General features: G+C 37.1%; 1 protein-coding gene across 1 annotated transcript; it reads right to left on the bottom strand.

Moving 5' to 3' along the window:
- Positions 1-8,885: 8,885 nt before the first annotated feature.
- LOC135406575 (uncharacterized) lies at positions 8,886-20,007 on the bottom strand. The gene is made up of 2 exons (XM_064640890.1): positions 12,914-20,007; positions 8,886-12,198 (listed from the first exon to the last, which is right to left on the bottom strand). Exon 2 carries the CDS (start codon positions 10,613-10,615, stop codon positions 9,674-9,676), a length of 942 nt encoding a protein of 313 aa, XP_064496960.1. The 5' UTR covers positions 10,616-12,198; positions 12,914-20,007; the 3' UTR covers positions 8,886-9,673.
- Positions 20,008-22,102: the final 2,095 nt, after the last annotated feature.

Genomic DNA, 22,102 nt, shown 5'->3' on the forward strand with positions numbered 1-22,102 from the left:
ATCAAGCGCTCTTTTCTTCTTTGTGTCCCTTCGTGGGTACTAAAAAGTTCACTTATGATGTGGTGAATAAATCTGGTGTCAAATATATTCAAAATGACCAGATTTTAAGAACTTCAGATAGTACTCTTCTTTAGCTATGTCTATGCCTACTGCTAGAGTATTACCCAGGGTATATTAGAGGTAGGACAGAGTGGAGGAATGTGTGACTGGTACATCCAGTTCTACTTAGTCACAGGCAGGGATACTGAAGAGTGTTTTGAGAAGATTGCTTTTAAAGAAGCACAATGATTGTGGCTACAGTGAGTTAAGAAGAAGAGAATGAAAATGAACAGTGGAGAAATAAATAAGGGAAGATGGATTGTGTAGGAGAGCTTTTGCCTTCTGTCACAGCTTGAGCTGTTTCCTCCATGTCTAAACTCCAATTTTGTAACACATGTAGGGGAATATAGTCCTTTCTCTAAGAAAAAAGCATGAGTGTGCTAGTAGCTTCATTATTTTCATTGTTTTATTCTAACCAGATAACTAGTAACACAGACAGACAGCAACTGAGGTCAACTGTGAACAGAACAGAGTTTGTGTAGATAATCCCAGTAGATCAGTGATTAGATTTTAATTTGTGCAAAATATCTTGGAGGTCTGAGCTGCCCAGGTAAGCCTCTACAAGATAAGAAGCTTTCCAATCTGACTGTACTATAATGGTCATATATCTTGCACATATAACTTATTCTCCTTCAAGAGACTGAAAAAGCAGTGAACATTTCTTCTTTTCATTGAATTTATGGGGGTTTGTACTTCTTCAAGTGAACTGCTCTAAAAATACTGGCTTTTGAACTGTGCCTAACCCATACTGCTGCTTCTGCTGTTTGGTTACCAGCTGGACAATTGTTTTGTTTCAAATTTTAGCCCCTGTCATCCATCTACATTTAGCTTGTGTGCCTGCTCCATCCCGTTCTGCACTAGTGCAGGTGGTGATAATGCCATGGTGTGAGGTCTGAGTTTGTATGAGATCAGTGCTAAAAGCTTTGCAACCTTTTCCTTTTATGTTTAGCGGTTTGTGAACTTCCTCCTAGGGTTCAGCTGGAGAATTTGATTTCTCTGTTGAGCTGATGGAAGGTATTGATGGTTTGTGTGTATGCTACTCCACTGTCCCTTTGAAAGAGAACTTGAATAAAATAATCGGTGATGTTTTGTGTAACGTGAATAACTTTTGGAGATTTCTTTCTCATCTCAAAATATTAGATAGACAAATGATTACAGTAGCAGATGTGAATTCTGACATCAATACTATTTCTGGCCCACTTAATGGAGTAATCCATCAGAGGGAGAGTGTAATGACAGACAAGCGATGTATAAGCAAACAACTCTTGTGATGTCAATCCAACTTCTCTTTTCTATACCAGGTAAAGGTTACTGTGTCAATGAATAAGTCACTTCTGTTCTGTCATTAGCCTCATTCAGTAGTAAAGGCTTGTTGAGTAGCTTCAAGAGAAGTAGCTAGTCCTGGTTGTCCTCTAAGATCTTATGCTTCATGTCTATTAGAAATTTTGTGATATGTATCATGAAAGGGACCTGTACACTCCATCTGCCATTCCTCTAGAATAAGAAGTTTAAGGGTATCTTGAATGACTTATCCCTCCTGCAGTCAAGGCTTATTTTGTAGCCTAAAATGTGCCTGTAATGCTAAAACACCTTTTTTTTTTTTATTTAATTTTTGGGTGAAGTTGTTTCAGGAAACCATGTGTGGATTCATATTGTTTTTTTCTTAATCAGATGCTGTAGCAAACAGCTTTAACTTGTTTGCCTGTCACTATAGGGGATCATACTCCACACAATTACTTTTACATCAACATGATTTCTTATTTTCAGCTTCTGGTTTGTACCTCACATATGTAAGATAGGATAATTCAAGCGGCCACCACTGAACATCATTTCATTCATGCAATTCCTCCATTGTTGCAACATCATCATATCGAGGACTAATTTAAGTCTGCACAGCATACATTTGAAGCAGGGAAGTCCACTGTATGAAAGAAATGCTGGGAGCTCTTTGATGATCTCATGACACATTACACTGGTAAACCTCAGAAATTCAGGACTAGAAAACACGTAGTTTTCACCACAAAGTTCTTGATCATGTGATAACTCTCTTTAATTCCTTTAAATTAGCACAAGCATTGACATACAAGTGATGACACTCTCTGTGGATAGCTGAAATGAAGATATTCCTTTAAAGTCCCCATTTAATTATTGTTTATGAATACAGATATTTGTAGCACAGTATTCCTCTCGTTTTAAAGAAGACATTCAGGGTAAATCAGATGAGATGCCTAAAAAGTTCCCATTTATTTCCTTTGTTTATAAGGAAAAGTCCAAAGTAGACATACTTACATTACAAATGTTTCAGGTCATACAAAATGAGCCTTGTCTTTTCAGGTCATTTCCAGTCATTTGTGGTGACTAGCACCTATTCAGGGGAATCTTATGTATCTCCTTGTTGGCATCGTGGGTTAGATTTTCAGGTCCTGGTCACTCAGTCTCTCTCAGTGAAAATGGCTGGTGGTTTTGATTAGATTAGATTTTTTTATCACGGGATTTCCGTATATCTAGGTGGTTTTCTTTCATTTGAATATCTGAAGTGGGAGAATACATTGCAGCAATATGTTCAGTGTCTGAGGACCTTGACACAGTGACCTCTTTGAATGTCCCCTTTAGCAAACGAGTCTCCACCCTGCATATCTACGAGTGTCACAGTTATATATATGCAACCGAAGAGAAAAACTGGATTCCACTTGTAACTGACAGCACAAGCCTAACAAATTGACATTGTTCTGTTCTGGTTTAACGGATCTACTTTTTACTACATTTCAAATAAGAAAAAATCCCCAAACTATACTGCCACGAGTAAGCTAGAAAGGAAGAACATTTTTGTCTTACCACTGGCAATGCTTAACCATGCTGTCTGTAGCAATCATTGTAACTACTTAATATATTCAGTTTGTCAGTTTATTAATGTTTAATACATGATCCAGAACATTTCAGATTTCAAACTGGTGACCACAATCATCTCACATAACTTGAGGCACTCATCTGAGCAGTGCAAGCCATTTCCTTATATTTAGTCTGTATCCAGTTGAGAAGGAAAGAGAAAATACAGATAGAAACTTCAAGTTTATCTATAGTTATAGGTTTCCCTTATTTTCCTGCTCTATCTTGATTATAAAATACAACTGTTATTGTCAGGATTACATGTCTGACCACGAGCATAGTAAAGCATAGCAATAGTTTACAGTACATCTTCTTCTTATCTCTTATGAGAGTTTGGGTCATCTCTTCACAATAAAGTAGAAATAGTTCCAATAGTACCCATATTTGAGTTCAGCAGGAGCCTATGACTCCTAGTCTTTGGTCAAAATTGAAAGATAGAGAAAGCAAAACAATGACTTAGCAAAAGACATTTTGTTGATTTCTTACCACAGAAATTTTGAGCACTTGTCCTCAAGCATTAACAGTTGAATTCCTGGAATGTTCCACATTCATTCTTGGCATAATGAAGGAAAAACCTGGAATGCTCTGACTGCATTTCACACTTCCAGATACGAGGAAAAGGAGAACAAGAGAGGACAGGACAGGACAGGACAGGAACCTGTGGCTATAAATAACAAAAAATTACAGATTCATGCATGGAGTATTTTGTATTGATCTTTTTATTAGCCTTTTCTGGCCTCACCAGTCGATATTAAGTGCTGAAGATGGAAACTACTTTTAAGGTTCCCTGTGGGACCCAGTGACTTCGTGTTTGCTTGCCTTTAGCACAAGGAAAGCTCCTCACCACTCTTGCCTACACTGGACAAGACCTACTTGGGTGTACAGTGCTTCATTTTTGGGTACATGACATCATTTCCTTTGTAGATGGCAGTGAATGGAGAAAAGGATGCTAGGTCACATAGGTGTGTAGATAAATACTCCTAGATATTGTTTAATATGCCAGCATAGATATGTTTAGCCAATTCTGTACTCAACTAGCAGCAGATAGGAGCTCTTTCCCCATTAATGCCTGTACAACTTTCAGGACTGATTAACATACTAACATATTAATATCTTATCAGAAGATCATAACCTATTCCCTTGGTACCTCTGATTCATAAAGGGGAAATTATAATACTCCCTCTTTCTCAGATTATGCAATCATTGACCAGGGATTTGAGAGCTGTCAGGCAGGAAATTCTTGGCCCTGCTGTAGGCCTTTAGGTAATATTTATTTGTGTTATATAAATAGAGTTATTTTCCATACTCATAAAATATTCAGAGTTACAGACTCCTCTCCACCCCAAAAAACAAGTCTATGACATAAATAATTATTGGATTTAAATGTTCAAATTTACAAGAATTGAAAATCCAGAGAATATTGCAGCTTATTAAGCTTAACTTGTATGGTGCATTTAAAATCCTTAATTTATGTTTTTATTGTTTACTTCTCTATTTCTAAAGTCCAAAACTTCAATATTTATGAAAGTACTATGTGAGACATTTGAAAAGCTTTGGATTACTTTTTTTTTTTTTTTCCCAAAAGAGAACAAAAAGAGTATTTAGAATTAAATGTAACACATCTTCCTCAGATCAATTGATAGTAACAAACCTACATGGAATGCAAATGGTTTTGCTGCACTGAGTCATTTGCAAAATTTTGCAGAACATGATGAATATTCATGATAGTTAAAGTTTCTCTTTGTTTGACTTTTTGGAAAAGGAAGGGCTTGTTATTATGAAAACTTGCATTTATTTTATTTCAGTGCTTGTTTTTATTTTTATCCTTACTCTATTCATTCAGTGTCACTCCTACTAGACAGTGTGGTGAGTGGGCTCTAGTTGTCTGTGGAGAAAAGTCAACATTTCATTGAGATGGTGAGATCTTTTTGTTTAAATCTTCCTTTACCTACTCTATTACCAGTCACTACACAAGTTTAGAATAGTCACAGAACATCAGTGAAAAGGTGGTCTCAACCTCTTCTTCATTGCTCTGTTTTCCTGTCCTGTCATCCATAAGCTGCACTACCTTTTAGTGGCATGTCCCAAGTGTCCCTGTTTCTGATATTTTGTGAAATGAAAATATTACATAGGAAATATAATAACACTTCCATATTTAGAAGGGTTCTGAAAATGTCAGGAAATCGCAAGTTTCCATGTGAATAGTTGGGGGAAAAAAAACTCAAGAAAGACCTTTGCATTACATGAGCCATTCAATTATGTTGTTCATTGACTTTAAATGGATTACTGTCATGATGTGGTAAATAGAAACTGCATAAAGTATTTATATTTTATTTAAATGTCAGTTACTTAATTTATTTTCTCATTATACATTAAAGTAATGATCATCCTGTTTATTAGTGTTAAATATTTCATGGAGTTCACAAGACTGTATAACTTGCAATAAATGAATAGAGGTCATTACATTACCCATTGTGTAAGATGGTATCAACAGCAGCACACATGGAGAAAAAGCAGAAGAAAAATCATCATGGAAAAGAGAGGCCTGGATGGTATAATCTTTTTGAGGAACCACTATGTTATATCTCAGTTGCCCAATAAAAAAAAAAAAAAGCTAAAATAAAATAAGAATTGCACCATAATTATTATGACCTATATTTATAGACCATGCAGCTGAAAATATCCTAAAGCCATTTACAAATGGATTTTCAACCTATATGTAGAATGAAAAAAAAATTGCAATCACTGGCAAAATACAGATGTATGATGAAATGTAATTGCAGTTTAAACAGAAGTGACCAATGTTATGCAGCAATTTAGGAAGACACAGTGATCTATAGCATAATATCAGAGAGAAACATAGTCAGAAATTTAAAAATACAGATCAAATTTAAACTGAGATTGATAAGAAACAATGAGAAAGAAAGTTAATATAATTGATTACAGGCACAAATCACAAACCCAACTCAAAAGGAGTTCACTTACATTAAATACAATTGTCAAGACCCACAGTCTCTCCAATCAGCTCTTTCAACTAGTCCAAGATGGAAATTAAAAAAGAAACAAAAAGATCCAACCAAAAAAAAACCACACAAAACTTTTTAGAAAATTTTAGAAATTCTCTTTTTGAAAGACTAATCGAACCAAAACCCCTCCCTGCGCACAAACACCAGAGATGACCCTCCTCTGGGGACTCCCCTTTTGTCAAACCCAACTTTTGAGCACTCCTGTGAAGCACTTGTCTCTAGCATTGCTGTAATTTTGCATGCAATTGAGAACAAACAAGTCATGAATAGACATTTATATAAAATGAATTAAGAAAAGATATTTAGACATATGTATTGAACTCCTGGAAGACCTTGTCTTGCCTCAGTGCTCTAGAGGACTTCCCCATTCATTTCAATCATTTAAACTGAAAGGGATCTCATAGGTCATTGATTCTAATTTCTTATTGCTGCATGATATCCCTGTGTATGCCTTCTTTTTTTTTTTTCTGTAAGCTTGTGCCATGGCTGTTTTTTAAATAGACATGTTTTCTGAGTGATTAGTTTGGGGTTTTTGCCTCCAGCATTTAAGTCACTCATACAGGGAAGCTACTATCATGGAACATTAGGAATGAATAAAGCCTCATAGTGTCTCTGCAAGCTCCCTTCCCATAGTTGTCCACCTTTTTCAGTCTCTTAAAAAAATGAATGATAATCACTGAATTTGCTGTCTCTGTACGCTCAGTTCCACATAACCCTCATCTACATCTTCCTCTTCTCTGTCCCACTCTCAGGGAAGAATTCGAAAACTCTGGTAGCCATCAAACTGGGATTTAACAAAATCCTCTCAAATTCGTTTTGGTATGACAAACAGACCAGAAAAAGGGATATCAGAAGAATTCCTCAGCTGAGCAGTAAAAAAAAAGACAAGCAATCCAAATGAATATTAGAAATGCAAAGGAAATTTATTCCCAATTTGATTAATTGTTTTGTTTCTTCAGCATTGTACAGGTGGAGAACAGCAGTCAGCAACAGTAAAGCACCTTGGTATCACACCCCCAAACATCCATTTAACTTTGAGTGAGACCTTGGAAGAAACTTGTACACCCCACCTTGTTTCTCCTCTGTGTATCTGTAGGATATGTGGTAAAAAAATGACCAAAACAAAGTGGGTCCTCTTTCCAAGAAAGACATTGAGGTGCTGCAGAGTGTCCAGAGAAAGAGAATGGAGTTGAGGAAGGGTCTGGAGCACAGGTCTGATGAGGAGCAGCTGAAGTTGTAGGATAAAAGAATCCCAGAGACAATCCCTGGTTTGCAGCCAGTTGTGCAACCAAAAGATGTACCAGAACTCCAGACTAGGACTTCAAATTTAGGTTGTATCCAAGGCAAGCTAAGCACAGCACAGCTGCTTAGAATGTAAAAGAAATGGCTTCTAACATCTAACATGCTGTGGTAAAGATTCTCTCCATGGAAAAATATCAGAGGTGTAGCTGATGTGCCTGATAATGTAACCAAGAATTTATGTAGGCCTGCATAGGTTGTTTAGTGTGGATTATGGTGTGAAGAGTGCCATGTTTTTTGTACTCCAGGTCTTTTTCAAAGCCATTTAACCGATTAAATTTTCGGTCGTGGTCACCCTTAATATAAATCTGGTGAATGACAAGGTGAAATGACAAACACATCTTTAAAGGCTCTCTTGAATTCTCCCCAGTCCAGTGTATTCCTGCAAATTATATTTTTTCCTCATTTTTAAAATAGTTTCACAAAATACCCAAAAAACCAAAAAGCAAACTTTCTATTTGTTTCTATTTTGAGAGCAGAGTGATTGTCTTCATTACTAAACCTCAAACTGAGAACTCAGGGTTCGACCCCAAGCCTTGCCTTTGGCCTCCTGCAAGGATGTGGCAATTTTTGACTGGGATTCTCCTGGACAAAACCTATTGAGTAAACACGTGCTGAGTTTTAGATGTCATCTGTAGGAGATGAGATGAATCATACTTTGGGTTATAAAGGGAGTCTGGATTGCTGTGCCAGGCTTTGATACCTGTGCTGCTGTCACAGTTTACTCAATTTCACACACATATTTCATTTCACACACCATGGCCCCTGTGCTGCTGCACAGCCAGGGGAGCACAGACAGCTCGTTTCTGATTACTTGGAACATGAGTTTCACGGGCTGCTTGAGCTGTATTTGCTGCACAGAATTTATTCCTTGTCTGTAAAAGAGGCAGTCTCATCCCTTTAGACAGTAGCTCTTTTCCCATGTGTCAGGGTACCTTGATACTATTTTAATTGTCTACTACAGATTATGAAACACAAATAAATTCAATACAAAATAGTGTAATGGATATTTTTTATTTCGAATACTCTGGTACTCATGTCAGCTAAAGCAGATTTTTTTTATTGCAGGCACTGATAACTTCATCTATATTCTAGTTATAAAAATATATTAAATAAACTAATTAACTAAAGCAATAAACCAATAAACTATAATGGATTTTACCAGATGTCATCTTTGATAACTCTGTTTCTTGGGACAGATCTTTACCCAAGAAAAGTCTCACAGGTACTTTAAGTTATCTTTCTTTGCAATTCAGTGGCAAGTAAATTTTGCTTAGCTGGAGATGAACAATTTGAAAATGATGATAATGTCACACAAGAAAACTTTTCAGCTTGATGTTTAGGCATTATTGGACATTTCTAGCTGTTTTTGGTGGCTTTTCCACTGAGGATCAGTGCCCTGCAAAACAATCCAGTTTAACATACAGGATTAAAGCACGTGTTTTGAGGACACTGAATATTCATGGTTCTGCTTTATGCCCCTTTCCAATTTTAAGGTAATAACAAATCTGTGGAAAAAGAAAAGAAAAAGGTAAGAAAAAGGTAATAGAAATTACAAGAAGGACAAAAGGACTATTAAAGAAAAAGACATTTTATTGGGTTTAGTTATAACTGGAACAAATACAGGATAAAAATAGAATGGTATTATACTTTAACACTGGTAAGAAGCTAAACAAATCACATTGTGTTCCCCCTAATTCCAAGCATGTTGAAAGGCTAACTAAAGCAGTGACAAAATAAGCAGATTTGTTAAATACAGAAAATGGTTTGCTCTTCACTGTCATCAGCAAGCAGGCACTTGGCTTCCCCTCTCAGCCAGCATGTTCCTGCCAGGAGTTATGAACAGCTGCTTGCAACTACCTGCTGTAAACACCCTGGGACAAATTAACACTTAATCGGTTTTCACTTGCACTCTAATATTAGAAGTAATAAAAGCCCCACATTTTTTACCTGACTAGCTACCGTGTTTCTTCTTTTCAGTTTTTGTATCAGTCTGAAACCAACACTGCTACCCTAAAAGATGACATTTTCTTTTTCTGCAGTTTGCTTTGGATGTAATCATTTCCTTCCTTCTCACAGATACACAGGCATGACCAGGAAAGGCAACATTCTCTCCGCAAAATGGCCTGTTTCAGTTAGTCCTGTCTTTGCTTGCATTGTAAAGGATTCAAGGCTTCTGAGTGTGAATTTAGGAAAGAGGAGATGAATTCAACCTCACAAATATAACAAGTTCTGTCTGATCTCCTTTATCAGGAGCTTGCAATGCTGAATGTGTGCCACACACTCATGTTTGCACACCTCTGTGAAAGACAGTCCCTTTTAAATTTTCACAGGGCTTAAGAGCTGAGGCAGCTCCCTGTGGGTTAGCAGAGCCAGTTCATCCCACTGCCAGATCTCATCCGCTTGATGCTGGCCAGGTGTCTTTTCAGCGTCACCTGAAACCCCTTCTTCTCACATTTCGCAGGGTGTGTTTCAGAGTCTGGTTTGCAGCACAGAGGAGAAAGCTGGCTGTTGCAGACTGACTCCCAGGAAACAGGCTGCCTGGTCTTAAAAGGGGTGTCTGAAGGTTTTATGCACTCCGTGGTTTGTTGAATTTCACTGAAAGGGCTGGATGAGCTCCTTACTAGAGTTGGGGTCTTCTTCCTTTGGGACAAGAGGATTCTAAGCTCTTCAGAGTCATGCTGAAAAAAGAGAGACTCTTTCCTTCTGGTATTTGGGCTTTCACCCAGTGTGAGGAACCCATAGGGGGTAGTGATTTTGGAGAGGTGTGGTAAAGAGAAAGCAGCTCTTGTTGCTGGGTCACAGTGATGTGCAGCTCTCTCCAGGTCTTCCGGGAAAGCCATTTGGTCTGTAAAACACAGGGTTCCTCTTCTGTCCAGACTCTCTCCTTGGCACATTGTTTCTTTCCTGATGTAGGAATCAGATTTGCTTCTAGTTGTTCTGCGCTTCTGAACAATTTCGTCAGAGACTTCCCTCTCAGGAGAATTCTCTATGGTGTCTTCCTCTGGCTCCTGCTGGAAGGAAACATGCTCTATGTCCAGAGAAGGGATGAAAAATTTAGGGATGCGATCAGGAGTCATGACAATGTTGAAGATGTCCTTGTTTTTCTGAGCAACTTTGTCTTCAGGAGGCGGCTTACTGATTTTGAGACTCGTCCACGTTATCAAGCTTTCTATAGCATTTTTTATGGAGAGCTGGGATGTACCACCAGGCACCATTATTTCAGCCAGCAGTGCTTTCTTAAAAAACACAATGCTGTCTGCTGATTGAATTCTCACAGCACTGATTGCAGATGGGGGACTCATTCCTGCTTATAAAACAAAGCAAATGACGTAATCTGATAGCTAGATGTCATTGGCATGGTAACGAAAGATAAGAAGGCTTTTACACTCCTACTTATGTGCTTAAAGCCTGATTCATGTTGCACCATTACCTTAAATAAGCTTAAAAATTTGATTTAATTATTTTTAAATGCCACATTTGGTGATAGTGCCTTGGCTGTTTTCAGGAAAATAATAGCTACAAACATACCTGTGACTTTCAGACTATTTGGATTATGTTATCTGTGCTATTACGTGAAACATAATTAAGATATTCTTTTCTGCTGTTTTTCTGTGCATACAGGTGTAAAAGTCATAGTTCACTTACAGTTCTTCAGTTTAGCTTTCAGCAAATCTTATTGTTTGGTGCATTTTATGTTGCAGGTTGGGAGAATAAAGGGTAGGAAATGAGTTATCAATTATTGAACTATATATATATATTCATATTTATATATATATATGCTTCCCAAGGAGACTCAAATTGCTTTACCTCTCACTGGTGCTGTATGTACATAGCATGTGACAAGAAAAAAAATGGGCAGTGCTTCAGAGGATATTCTGTGCTTAAAGGACTGGGTGTCCTATTAGGTACACATAGCAGCCTGCAACTGCTGTGAGAGTTTCTCCTGATGCTTGGTTTGCTTCTTGGGCTTCTGCTGATAGCTTCCTCCTATCACATTGGTCTGCAGTCACTGATGCAATTTGCAGCCAGTTTGGAAAGCAGAAGGACAGGATTGTCCCACTTGTGAGAGGTTTCTCACCAGTATCAGATCATATATTCCTTGATCTGACTACACTGTATTATCCATTCTTGCATGCTGCTCAGCTCCTTTCCTACTTTGATCTAGGTCCCTATTTTGCCTCTACTCTGCCTCACCTGATATATATATCAGGAAAGACACGAAGAATGTAAAGAGATGTGAACATTTCTTCTTGGTTTTCATCTCTGAAGGATGAGCAGTTTCTTATGACCCTACGAACGCATCTTAGGGTTGGTGACACTGAAGGTGCCTGTGCCAGTGGGCACTTTGAAAGAACAAAACAACCTTCCCTATGTTAGAGTGTGAAGCCCACAAAGTCTGCTTTTGTATTTCATTATATTTTATTTTTGCACACTCACATACTACTCTGTTAATGTTACCACTGCACATACGTCCCTTTGGCTGTGTTTTGAGGATAGAAGTTCAGTCCTCATAATTCAACCACATAAGTAAGTTATTCAAGAATCATAGAATGTGTTGGGTTGTAAGGGACCTTAAAGATCATCTGTTCCAAATCCCCTGCCGTGGGCAGGGACCCCTTCCACTTGGTGGTTTTGACTTCTTAGAATCATGGCTTCTCTGTAGTCAGTTCTTCATTCATTTCACTCTGTCTCTGGCTACAGAATTTGGGTGCTGTTGGCTTCAGTACAGTCAGAACAGCACATATAATTCTTGCTTTCCTGAAGATGAAAAATTACACTGGAAACTTTTTATTGTCACTTTGGGAAGATACAGATTCTGTTCATCTCATTACCATAGAAGTAGCTCTTGTCTAAAGATGACAAATCTTCACACTCAGAAGCTGTCCTATGGGCACAAAATAATTTTAGATTTTGTAGAAAACAAACAAACAAACAAAAAAACAGTAATTGGTTTGAACTGGAAAAGTCAAAAATACTCATCAGAGAGGTAATACAAAAGCAAAGTGTCATGAAATTATGCATAAAATGAAGCACTTTCAATTTTGCTCTGTTTCCTTGCAGAAAAGAAAAAAAATGAGGGAAAGAACATTAATTGTTGAATAGAAAAATCCCTCAGGGCACAGTCATTTCACAAATCCTTAGTGATTTACATGGCATGGTTGCTCCTCTGGCTGGAATATCTTCTAAAAAATGCCATTCCCTCTGACTGAACCACACATTAGAGGCAGGGCAAATTCACAAATTTCTAAATCCCTTGAAAATTCTGCAGTGTGAAGATAGTTTGATATCCCCCAGAATGGAATACAGAATTTACATCACCATTATTTTAACCCTATTTGTCCCAGAATAAACCTAATTTTTATTTACAAAGCTAGTAAAAAGAAATACAGTAGAAGATGTTATTTTAACCCAAAAAGGAAGAGTGTATAATTGAATTTGTTCATGGGGAAAAATCAAAATCCTAATTCTTCCAGTTATGTTTGACTACAGCCATGCAGTTTGTCATCAAAAACCAATAGCTCTGAATAATTATTCTTATATTCAGTCAGAAGCTTTTATTATTGCTATAAAAATTAAAAGTTTTGAGAAGAGTGACTTACCTGGACTCCCCACTCTCATGGGGCTGAAACAGCTCTTCATCCAATCAGTTTGGAAGACAACAAAGCCAAAACCTTCTGGAAAACTTGATATCAGAATTAACTTTACATTATGAGGCAGAATAAGTATTAGAGACTATGTCCCTTACCTCAACATTTGTATACAGAAACAAGGAAAATTGCTTGCCAAAGACACCTACATATGTCTCTTACTTTCCTTCACATTTTTAAGGACAGCAGAATTAAAGTTTGATAGCTCAAACATACATTAATATATACATAAAAATTTACACATATATAAACCTAACACATATACATTTATACCATACATCTCATGAACAGCTATGCAACTGTACCCACATATGTACACATATACATATATTACATCTATATGTGTATTTATATATATATATATGAGTCTTATGTTGATATATGTATATATATGTGTGTATGAGCCTTATATGTGTATATATGTGTACACGGAGGTGTATATATTGATTTGTGTGCATGTATGTGCAAACTGGTGCCCCTTTCCTGATAATAAGCCAAATATTCACTCCAGAACATCTTCTGAAACAATAAATATTGGAAGATGCATTCCTAGACCATTTATTTTAAGGCTGACAGAAACACAGTTTATGGCATTACAGTACAAAATAAGTTTGATTTTATCTCCATCATTTCACACAGAAGTATAGTTTAGCATTTATTTTTAATTCTGTTACATCTCTTTGATCTGAGAAAAGTGTTCAGATGCCCTCATTTTGCTTCTGGCAAAATATAGTTTTAATCATAAGCAACTGCAATGAGCAGAACAATATAATGCCTAAACTAAAGTTTAGATCAAGACCTACTACACAAAATGAACAGTATGAAGCGAGATAAATGGCAGGATCCTGGGGGAAAATATAAGGTATAAGCATCTTAAATACTCTTTGGATTATAAACTCCAAGTAGAACATTTTCTTCCCCTCATTTCCACTATAAACTCACTGAACAACATAACTCATCTTTTCTTTCTTTTCTCCTAATGGAATCAGCAGGTTTTCAATGATTTCTTCATCCAGGCTCAAAGTGAAAATAGACATTTGGATGTCTCATACAATATTTTCTCTAAATATCTCACCTATTAAGAGGTAATTTTGTAGGCTTTCTATAGAACAAGAGTTTCACCTCTGGAAATTAGACACAGCTAGAAAACAGTACTACTTTTCATCTTTCCTGTGGAGAAGGCATATTTTTGGTGTCTATGAATACACAAATGCTTAGCACTTACACTGAGCTTTCATCTTTGACATGCACTGGGAACATTTACTAATTAATCTTCACAGCCCCCTGAGGGGTAAGTAAGCATTATCCTTGTGATGTTTGCTGTGCACACAATAAGGAGAGAAGAATGGAAATTGCTTATGCTCATGCTGGAAAAAAAAAAAAAAGGGCTGTGGAGACGAAGAACTGAATTCTGCACTTTTCCTGTGTGCAGAGTTACCTGGTTTTAAGGAACTTCTGACTCTGGCTGGCCTTTCATTTGGTTTTGGCTCATCACTGTGCTTTGTTCTGATGCTCACCTTCAAAGCAAGTCCTCCAATACAGGCATGTGGGGGTTTTCTGAGTAGGTGCAGCAGGGAAGAGGAATATGCAGGAGTCTTTGGCATTGAGTTTTTAGCAGGGTACCAGATCCAAGAGCTGTGCACAGCACAGATGCTGCTTCTCTTCTTTTAATATTAATGCTTATGTACCATCAGAAGATATCTCCATTTTTTAGAACTTTCCTGGGGTTTAGACTCTTTCAGTTGCCTACAGTTCTCTCCACACAGTTCTTCATTACAAGCACGACCCACCCTTAGTGTCCAGGTTTGTTTGCTTTGAAACTGAGCAAGTGTAACACTATTTATTGTTCTTACACCACCTCCCAAAACTTCAGTCCTTTGTCTTCAGTTAATAACAGCTCCTGTTCATTGCACGTTTTTGGCCTGGATTCACTTGCCTAGGTTTAGAAATTTAACTGAGGTTAAAGTAGATCACTGTCTTGTCATTTGGGGATTTGGCATCACCCTTCAAATAAATTATCTTCTTTTGAAAACCATAGAGAATCATATAAACATAGAATATCTCAAGTTGGAAGGGATCCATGAGATCGAGTCCAACTCCCTGAAATGTTTTCTAAACATTCTTTGTGAGATAGACCTGTAAACGTGTGTTTCTTTAACATCCTGATTACAGTGCACTTCCATGCACACACACCTCCACACTTCATTAGAAACAGGAACATAACTTTGCTTCAAAAATGTTTGCTTTGACCACCCCCAAGAGCTATTAGAAAATTCTTCTGGCCATAATATTTCCCATGAAGTTCCACTGAGAAATTAAAATATTTTGTAGTCTATATGATTGCTGTCATGTTATAGTCATGGAACCAAAAACTATCTGCTCCACTCTCCCTCCAGAATTAGTGAGAAGTGGCTATAGCAAAAAAAACCCTACTATATCCCACAGTGTGTGCATACCTAGAGAAGAAATCCAACTGGTAGCAATTTTTCAAAGTCACTTCATGCTTCCTTGAAATTGAGATTACACAAAGTACAAAAGGAAAATAATGCAAAGGAATTAGATCCTTTATTTTCGAAGAGATGAATCTGAAAACTGGGGGGGAAAACGATAACTAAATTTAGACGTTGAACTCCAGACCCGCTATAATTGAAAACCTTGGCTCCTGGCCCGTGATTTTACACCAGTGAACATCATCAACTTATCAGCTTGTATAATAAACTTTCACGTCTGTTGTTTGACAGAGGACAATTCTAATAATATGTGTAGATAAGTATCCCACCAAGTCCTCAGATTAAGTGCTAGAGAAATTGTTTTCTCCTGTTGTTAAGACAGCACACCTCAGCTCAAGCAAAGAAGCCCAAAGCTGTGCAAAGGTGCTATTTCAACAGCCTTTTCTTTGTTGCTCCCAGTTATTTTCAGTCATTTCCAATTGACTATTTAATAAGGAGACAGGAGACAGTAGCTTCCCTAAATTATTCATTTCAGCCCTGCAAAGTATCTCTCAAGATTTCAGTGCTTCTGCTTTGTGGTGTTAATAATTTAGAGCTGCTGGAGAAGCAAAGCTTGCCAGTTTAGTGCTTATCTTTTGTTTCCTTAACAATATTACGCTTCTCAGTCTTGTCCTGATAGCCCATATGATCTGAACAACAGCTTTCTCACATGCTCACCAACAGAAGTACTGAAATAGATTGCATTTGACAGAGAGGAATTTAAGTGTTCGGTTTTACCCTTTTGGATTTGGCAGCCAGAGTGTTCCACTGTTTCCAAATATCTTGGAAAATAAATAAATACTACCCTCTGGTGTTTTCCATTTGTAAATATTGTTAGGGTGTCCACCCCCATGTTTATTTGACTTCCTTTCTAAGTGTTAAAAGATTCACCTATTGTTAAAGATCACTGACTTTCATTCAGTCTTGGAATAGCTGAAAAAAACCAAAGAAATCTAAAATGGAAACATGAACTGTAGTCTACTGAATGAAAAACATCTCAAACGCAGTCACAAAAAACCCCCTACTAAATGCAATCACATTTCTAAACTCTGTTTTTAAATTTTCTGTATAAATAAGATATTAATAATCCCATATTTGAGATATACTGTGGTGTTTCCAGTGGTCACATATATTGAAGGAATATGTTACATACTCATGTTCTCTGATGTGTCATGTGCAAAATACATCAGAGTCTAATGCACTATTAAAAAGAGAAAATTTCAGCTCCCTTAGCACCACCCTACATAAATGTTGCATGAATTACTGAAAACAGTCATTCTTAACTTAAGTTGTTAACCAAGGGCTAGGTAATAAAACCTGTGTGTCAAACCACACCCTTCTAAATGTAAACAGAAAGTGTGGTGTTTCCAAAAGGTGTAGGAAGCCTGAAGCTAAATAATCTGAGTGGAAATATCTCTTGTATTCTTCTGTGAACAGATCCAGTTTTTATTTGCCATCATGAAGAGGAAGATTTTTTTTTTTCTTTTTGACTGATGTGATCTTACCCCTCCAGCTTTTGAACTTTCCCTTTGTGTGAGCATAATCATCAACAAAGACTTTGTCCTCCTGATAATCTCTTTTGTCATAGTAGATATTTAACAGAGTTAACGTGTGACTCTGATTTTTGATCATCACACTGGGCTCGCAGAGGGAGACAAATAAAATGAAGAATGTAAAATAAAGCTAATTAGAGCAGTGTCTTTCTTATTTGAGGTAGAATTTGATCAATATGTCACAAATTTATCATGTTTTTGTCCCAAAAGAAAATTTGAGCTTTATATTCCACTGATGTGGAGTTGCCATTCTTTGTCTTGTAAAATAAAAAACTTGAGCTTTATTTACACCATCTCCAACATGAAACACCAAAAATTCAGTCAAATTGTTTAAAAAGTCTTGAGATTAGTTTGGAAAACAATGAAAAAAAGTGATGCAATAACCTTAGTTGTGTTTGCTTGGCTTTCAGTTTCCAGATCCTCCAGGTCCTTTATGTTTTTCTATGGTATTGTATTTGTAAATGACATTGAAAAGAACAGTATGTTGAATCTTGATTCTCTTTTTTTTTTTTTTTTAAGAAAAAAGCCACAGAATATTATAAGATGCAAGAAAGCTACAAACATAAGAGCATTTTCCAAGCTTTCTCATTAAGGTTTGTGTTGAAGGCAGCTGGATTCATGACTTCAACCTAAAAAAAAAGAAACAGAATAAAAAGACAGAGCTTCCTTCCTCCAAACTAAATTATTTTTCCAAACTCTAATTTTAAAATTTTACATGCCTGAAACCATATGTGATGTCAGATTCAACACATATATATAGTTTTCTCACAGTTTACTTACATGCACAAAACTGTTTTCATATGGTACAGCTGAAGTATGAAATCGTTTGCAGTACTGTCACAACCAGACAGAGTCACCAAAGATAGTAATGGGGAATCATCAATTTTCCTCTCTCTTGGTGTATCTTGGTGACAATTTTAGGCTGATAAATATACTTTTGGTAGATAAAATAAGATGGATGACACTCTATGTGGCTTGCTGGAACTTGCGGCAGAGAAGGGCCTGGTGTCCCCAGCATTTTCCCTCTCATCCTGTCAGCTCACGTCCAAGCCAGTGATATCTTCTGCCTGGTAAACACTTACTGTGGAGCTGGTTGCTTAGTTAGATTTCACACAGAGCCACTTAGGGAGAATGCAAATTTTGACAAGATGAAGAAAAAAGACCCGTGGGGATCTAAAATGAGCTCCAACCTTTCAGCTACAACTGTTCAATCAATCTCATTTCAGTAGTTTTTTTCCCTTGACTGTGCATCTGGTCTGATGCCTCTGATTTGTTCTCCCTATGCTGTCCTAGCGCTTCTTGGAGTCATGGAGCACGTTCCCACCAAATTTCATCACCGGGACACTGTTGGTGTCAAGGGGGCTGTAGCACTCTGTGTCTGAGGGGGGGTTTGTTTTAATGTCAGAGTACACAACATCTAAGCAGCACACTGCAAGTGGCAGCAAATTCGTCTGTTACCTTCTTTCTCCTTTTAAAATCATCCCTCATAACTGGTTATTGCATTTTATTATATACAAGCTTGGCTGCGTCTCGAAGGCTTCAGAAATACACAGGAGGAAGAGAGTTTCCACTTCCACTCTGAATTCCTTTGCTTCCTTTGTGTTTTGCCTTTGCAGTAAAAATATTTGAGGCATATTTCCAAAGAGATTACGAGAAATGACAATCCTGAAGCTGATGGGAGTTGTGTGACTAAATCCCCAGGAGGTGTGGAAGCTGCAGTCATTAACGGTTTTCTCATTCATCGAGTTATTTGAAAATAGTACTGTTTCCTCCTGGTTTTGCTGCGGGACTATACATAGTTAGAAGAACAAGGTGGTTTAATTCTCTGCAAAGTAGGGTGGACCAAATTCTGTGTGTTCAGAACTAAAACCCACGGTATACATTTGGAGGAGGATTTTGGCCAGGACAGTATCCTTGGTTATTCAGGATGCTTAGGTGATTCAGAAGCGCAAGGTTTGACTTTGTCACAGTCCCAATATCATAATTATTAATAACATACCAGTGTCCAGCATCATTTACACCACTCCTTTCCATATAGACTTTCCAGGTATGTCACCAACATTGTTCACATTCCTTTATGACAGCTTTAGATTTGTGGATAAATTAACTAGAAGAACGTCTATAACTTCTGAGTTTCCAGCAATTCTCCAAACAAAGCACTTCCCTTGTTTTCTGCTCCAAATGAAAGTGGCCTAAAACTGTATCGCAGACTAGGTGAACATATAGCCCCATTTGCTTCCCCACACTGGAACCTATTACAAACTTCATGTGGAGAGAATTTTGTTTCCAGTCTGATAACCAAAATAAATGTCCTAAAGGTTGTATTACACTGCAGAAATCCTTCAGCCATAGATAAAAATGCTGTAAATAAGTGATTCATTAAGGTTAATAAAACAAAATTAAGTGACATGGTTATGAGATTGAAGGTAAAGAAATGAGGGGAAGTATCTGTGATTTTCTTTTGGTATCAGTTTTGGTGATGGTGAGCAAGGAATTGAAAAGCAGCCGAGCCCACTGGAATTGACTGTTCAACGCTGGCGAAGCTCCCACATTCAAGTATTGTGAGATCAAACACAAGTGAATTTTCAGCTACTGAAAAGTGGAGGTGCTGACAAGAAGGTTAATATAGAAAGAGGGGTGATAACATAAGCCAAATTATGGTTGAAACAAGAAGTATTTCACAAGTATTAGAGCATAATTGTATAATGGTGCAATTAACCTGCAGAACTCACACCAAAGAGGAGAAGTAGGATTAATTATGTCCAAATAGTAATAGCCAGCATAATTTCACAGAAGAACAAACACATAGATTAAAATCACAAATAGGTTGAAGCACTCAGTAGGCACTAGATGGGATAATGAAGGAATTTCTCTCTTACTATGACAGAACAACTGGCTAGATGTTAACATGAGAAAGGCCATTATAAAGAACTTGACAAAGAAATTAATTTGACCCTCCTTACAGAAAGATAAACTACTTCTAAACAGCTTTGTGAACCACATTGAAATGGTTGGGCTTTGCAGAAAAATTACGTTTAGGAAATTTCTATGTTGCAATCAAGGTGTTATGCTGAGATATAAAATTCACTGGAGTCAGGACTATGCTTGTTGAGTTTGAAAAGAAAAATAAAGACATGACATTTTTAATAAACTGTAACACTAGATTGTTTGTAAGACCTAGTTTTAGTTAGGAGTGCAATCTACAATGAAGTTTCAGCAATAACATAACTATGGTTATATGCTAATGAATGCTGAAAGAAGTAGAGAAAAAAGTCATTTTAATCAGTCACAATTGTATTCTAATGCATTGACCAGAGGTGTTTACAAAAGTTTTTATGTAAAGTAGGTTAAACAAGACATTCAAATTTTTAGGATTTTTCCTCATTTTGGGTAACAACTCATCCTGTCCCTACAAGTCCATGTTAAAGTAAATGTTTCTGTAACCACAGCACTACAACTTTGTCTCTTATTTCTCCTTAGTGAAGCCTAGGAATTTATCTCTTCAGTGTGAATGATCCTGCCAGGAAAGGTAAGAAATATTAATTGGGCACTATCTAATCTGCTGATCTAGAAGAGATTGTTTTAGAAAAATACCTGATTGCTGTTTAAGTACTACAAACAAAGAAATAATGATGTGAAAAATTAGGTGAGAGTCTTTGCAGGAACACCTGTGAAGGGCATGGAACAAAGTATGCGCTCTGCAGCACAGCCTGATGTCCACATCACAGAAAATTGATGTTTTCATGAAATATGGATGTTTTCATGCTATGTTTCATAATTTTGAAAAGTTTTTTTCTCATAGAAGTGCTGTGGTTTAAAAATAATAATAATAGTAATAACAATAATAATAATGGTTCTTACTTTAGAGAAAAAGTGGAACTTGAGGAATGATGGCATATCTGCCTCCCTATTTCGTTCCAAAACTACTGGCAGTAGATTCCTGAGGACACAGCAGTACAGCAGTACCAGCTTGTGTCTTTGGAGGGCAGCAGCATTCTAAGGACACGATTCATCACGAAATGCCCCGGTTCATTGCAATTTCACACTGCCCAGGTGCCACTGGCCCTGGTACCGAGCTCAAGGTTCGTGACTGATTCAGCTGACCTTTGATATTTGGGAGGCATGGCAAAAACGTGGGGACCCCGTTACATCGAACAGAGAAAGGAGCAAGGTCTTGTCCAGTTATCAATCCTATTCCCAGAGCCAGAAAAGAGTTGGATAGTGATTATCTGCAGCATCACCATGTCAAATGCATTAGGCCAAAAGCAATCAAAATATTCTTGCCACCTTCTGTTCTGCCTGCAGCATGAAATAATTTTTAATAATAAGATATAAAAAAACCCAATTTGAAGTACTGTAATATATTGTTAGGGAAACAGAAAATACTGCTAAAGTGTTACCAAAAAGATGCTTTGAACAATGTCTTTTTTTCTTCCCTTGCTCAAAAATTGTTTTTGCAGCTTCTCTCCCTCAGCTCAAATTATCATATTTCTCCCCTTCCACTTCACTTCTTACCTGGGGTGTTACAGTGGCAGAGATTTAAAAGGTCTTCAGAAAATTAATTCTGACCTGAGTCTAACAGGAAAATAATGGTAAGCTTTTAACAGGTTTCAAGCCAACCTTGAAGAGATTTGTCCACTCGTATTTGAACCCCTGGGGTTTACAAGCTAGCAGCAGATCTGATGAAAGGCTGATTGTAAAATAAGCTTTAATAAAATAGGCTTATCCCAGCAGCGACAAAAATCTCAAAGTAAAAACAAAGTTTGAAAGGTCTGTTTGCTTCAAATAAAAAAAATATATATATTTGTAATTTAACATTTAATTGGAACTTTTATGAGCAGTACGTGATAGCAAGTCCTAAAGTCTACATTTTTCAGAAGCTATTTTCTGAAGAAAGTATTTCAATGTATCATTTTTATATAGCCAGAGTGTGTTGTGTCTCGTTATGGCAGAATGGAGCTCTGCTTTCATGCATTTTTAAAAGAGCTTATAGTAAGCACAAAGAAGTTACAATAATATTTGTATTGGCTCTCTAAATCAAAAACAAGGTCCATAAAATTAACTCAGTTCTCTGCAGCCTTTGAAGCTCCTCCAGTCTC

This window comes from Pseudopipra pipra, chromosome Z (genome assembly GCF_036250125.1).
Source record: "Pseudopipra pipra isolate bDixPip1 chromosome Z, bDixPip1.hap1, whole genome shotgun sequence".
Taxonomy (NCBI): domain Eukaryota; kingdom Metazoa; phylum Chordata; class Aves; order Passeriformes; family Pipridae; genus Pseudopipra; species Pseudopipra pipra.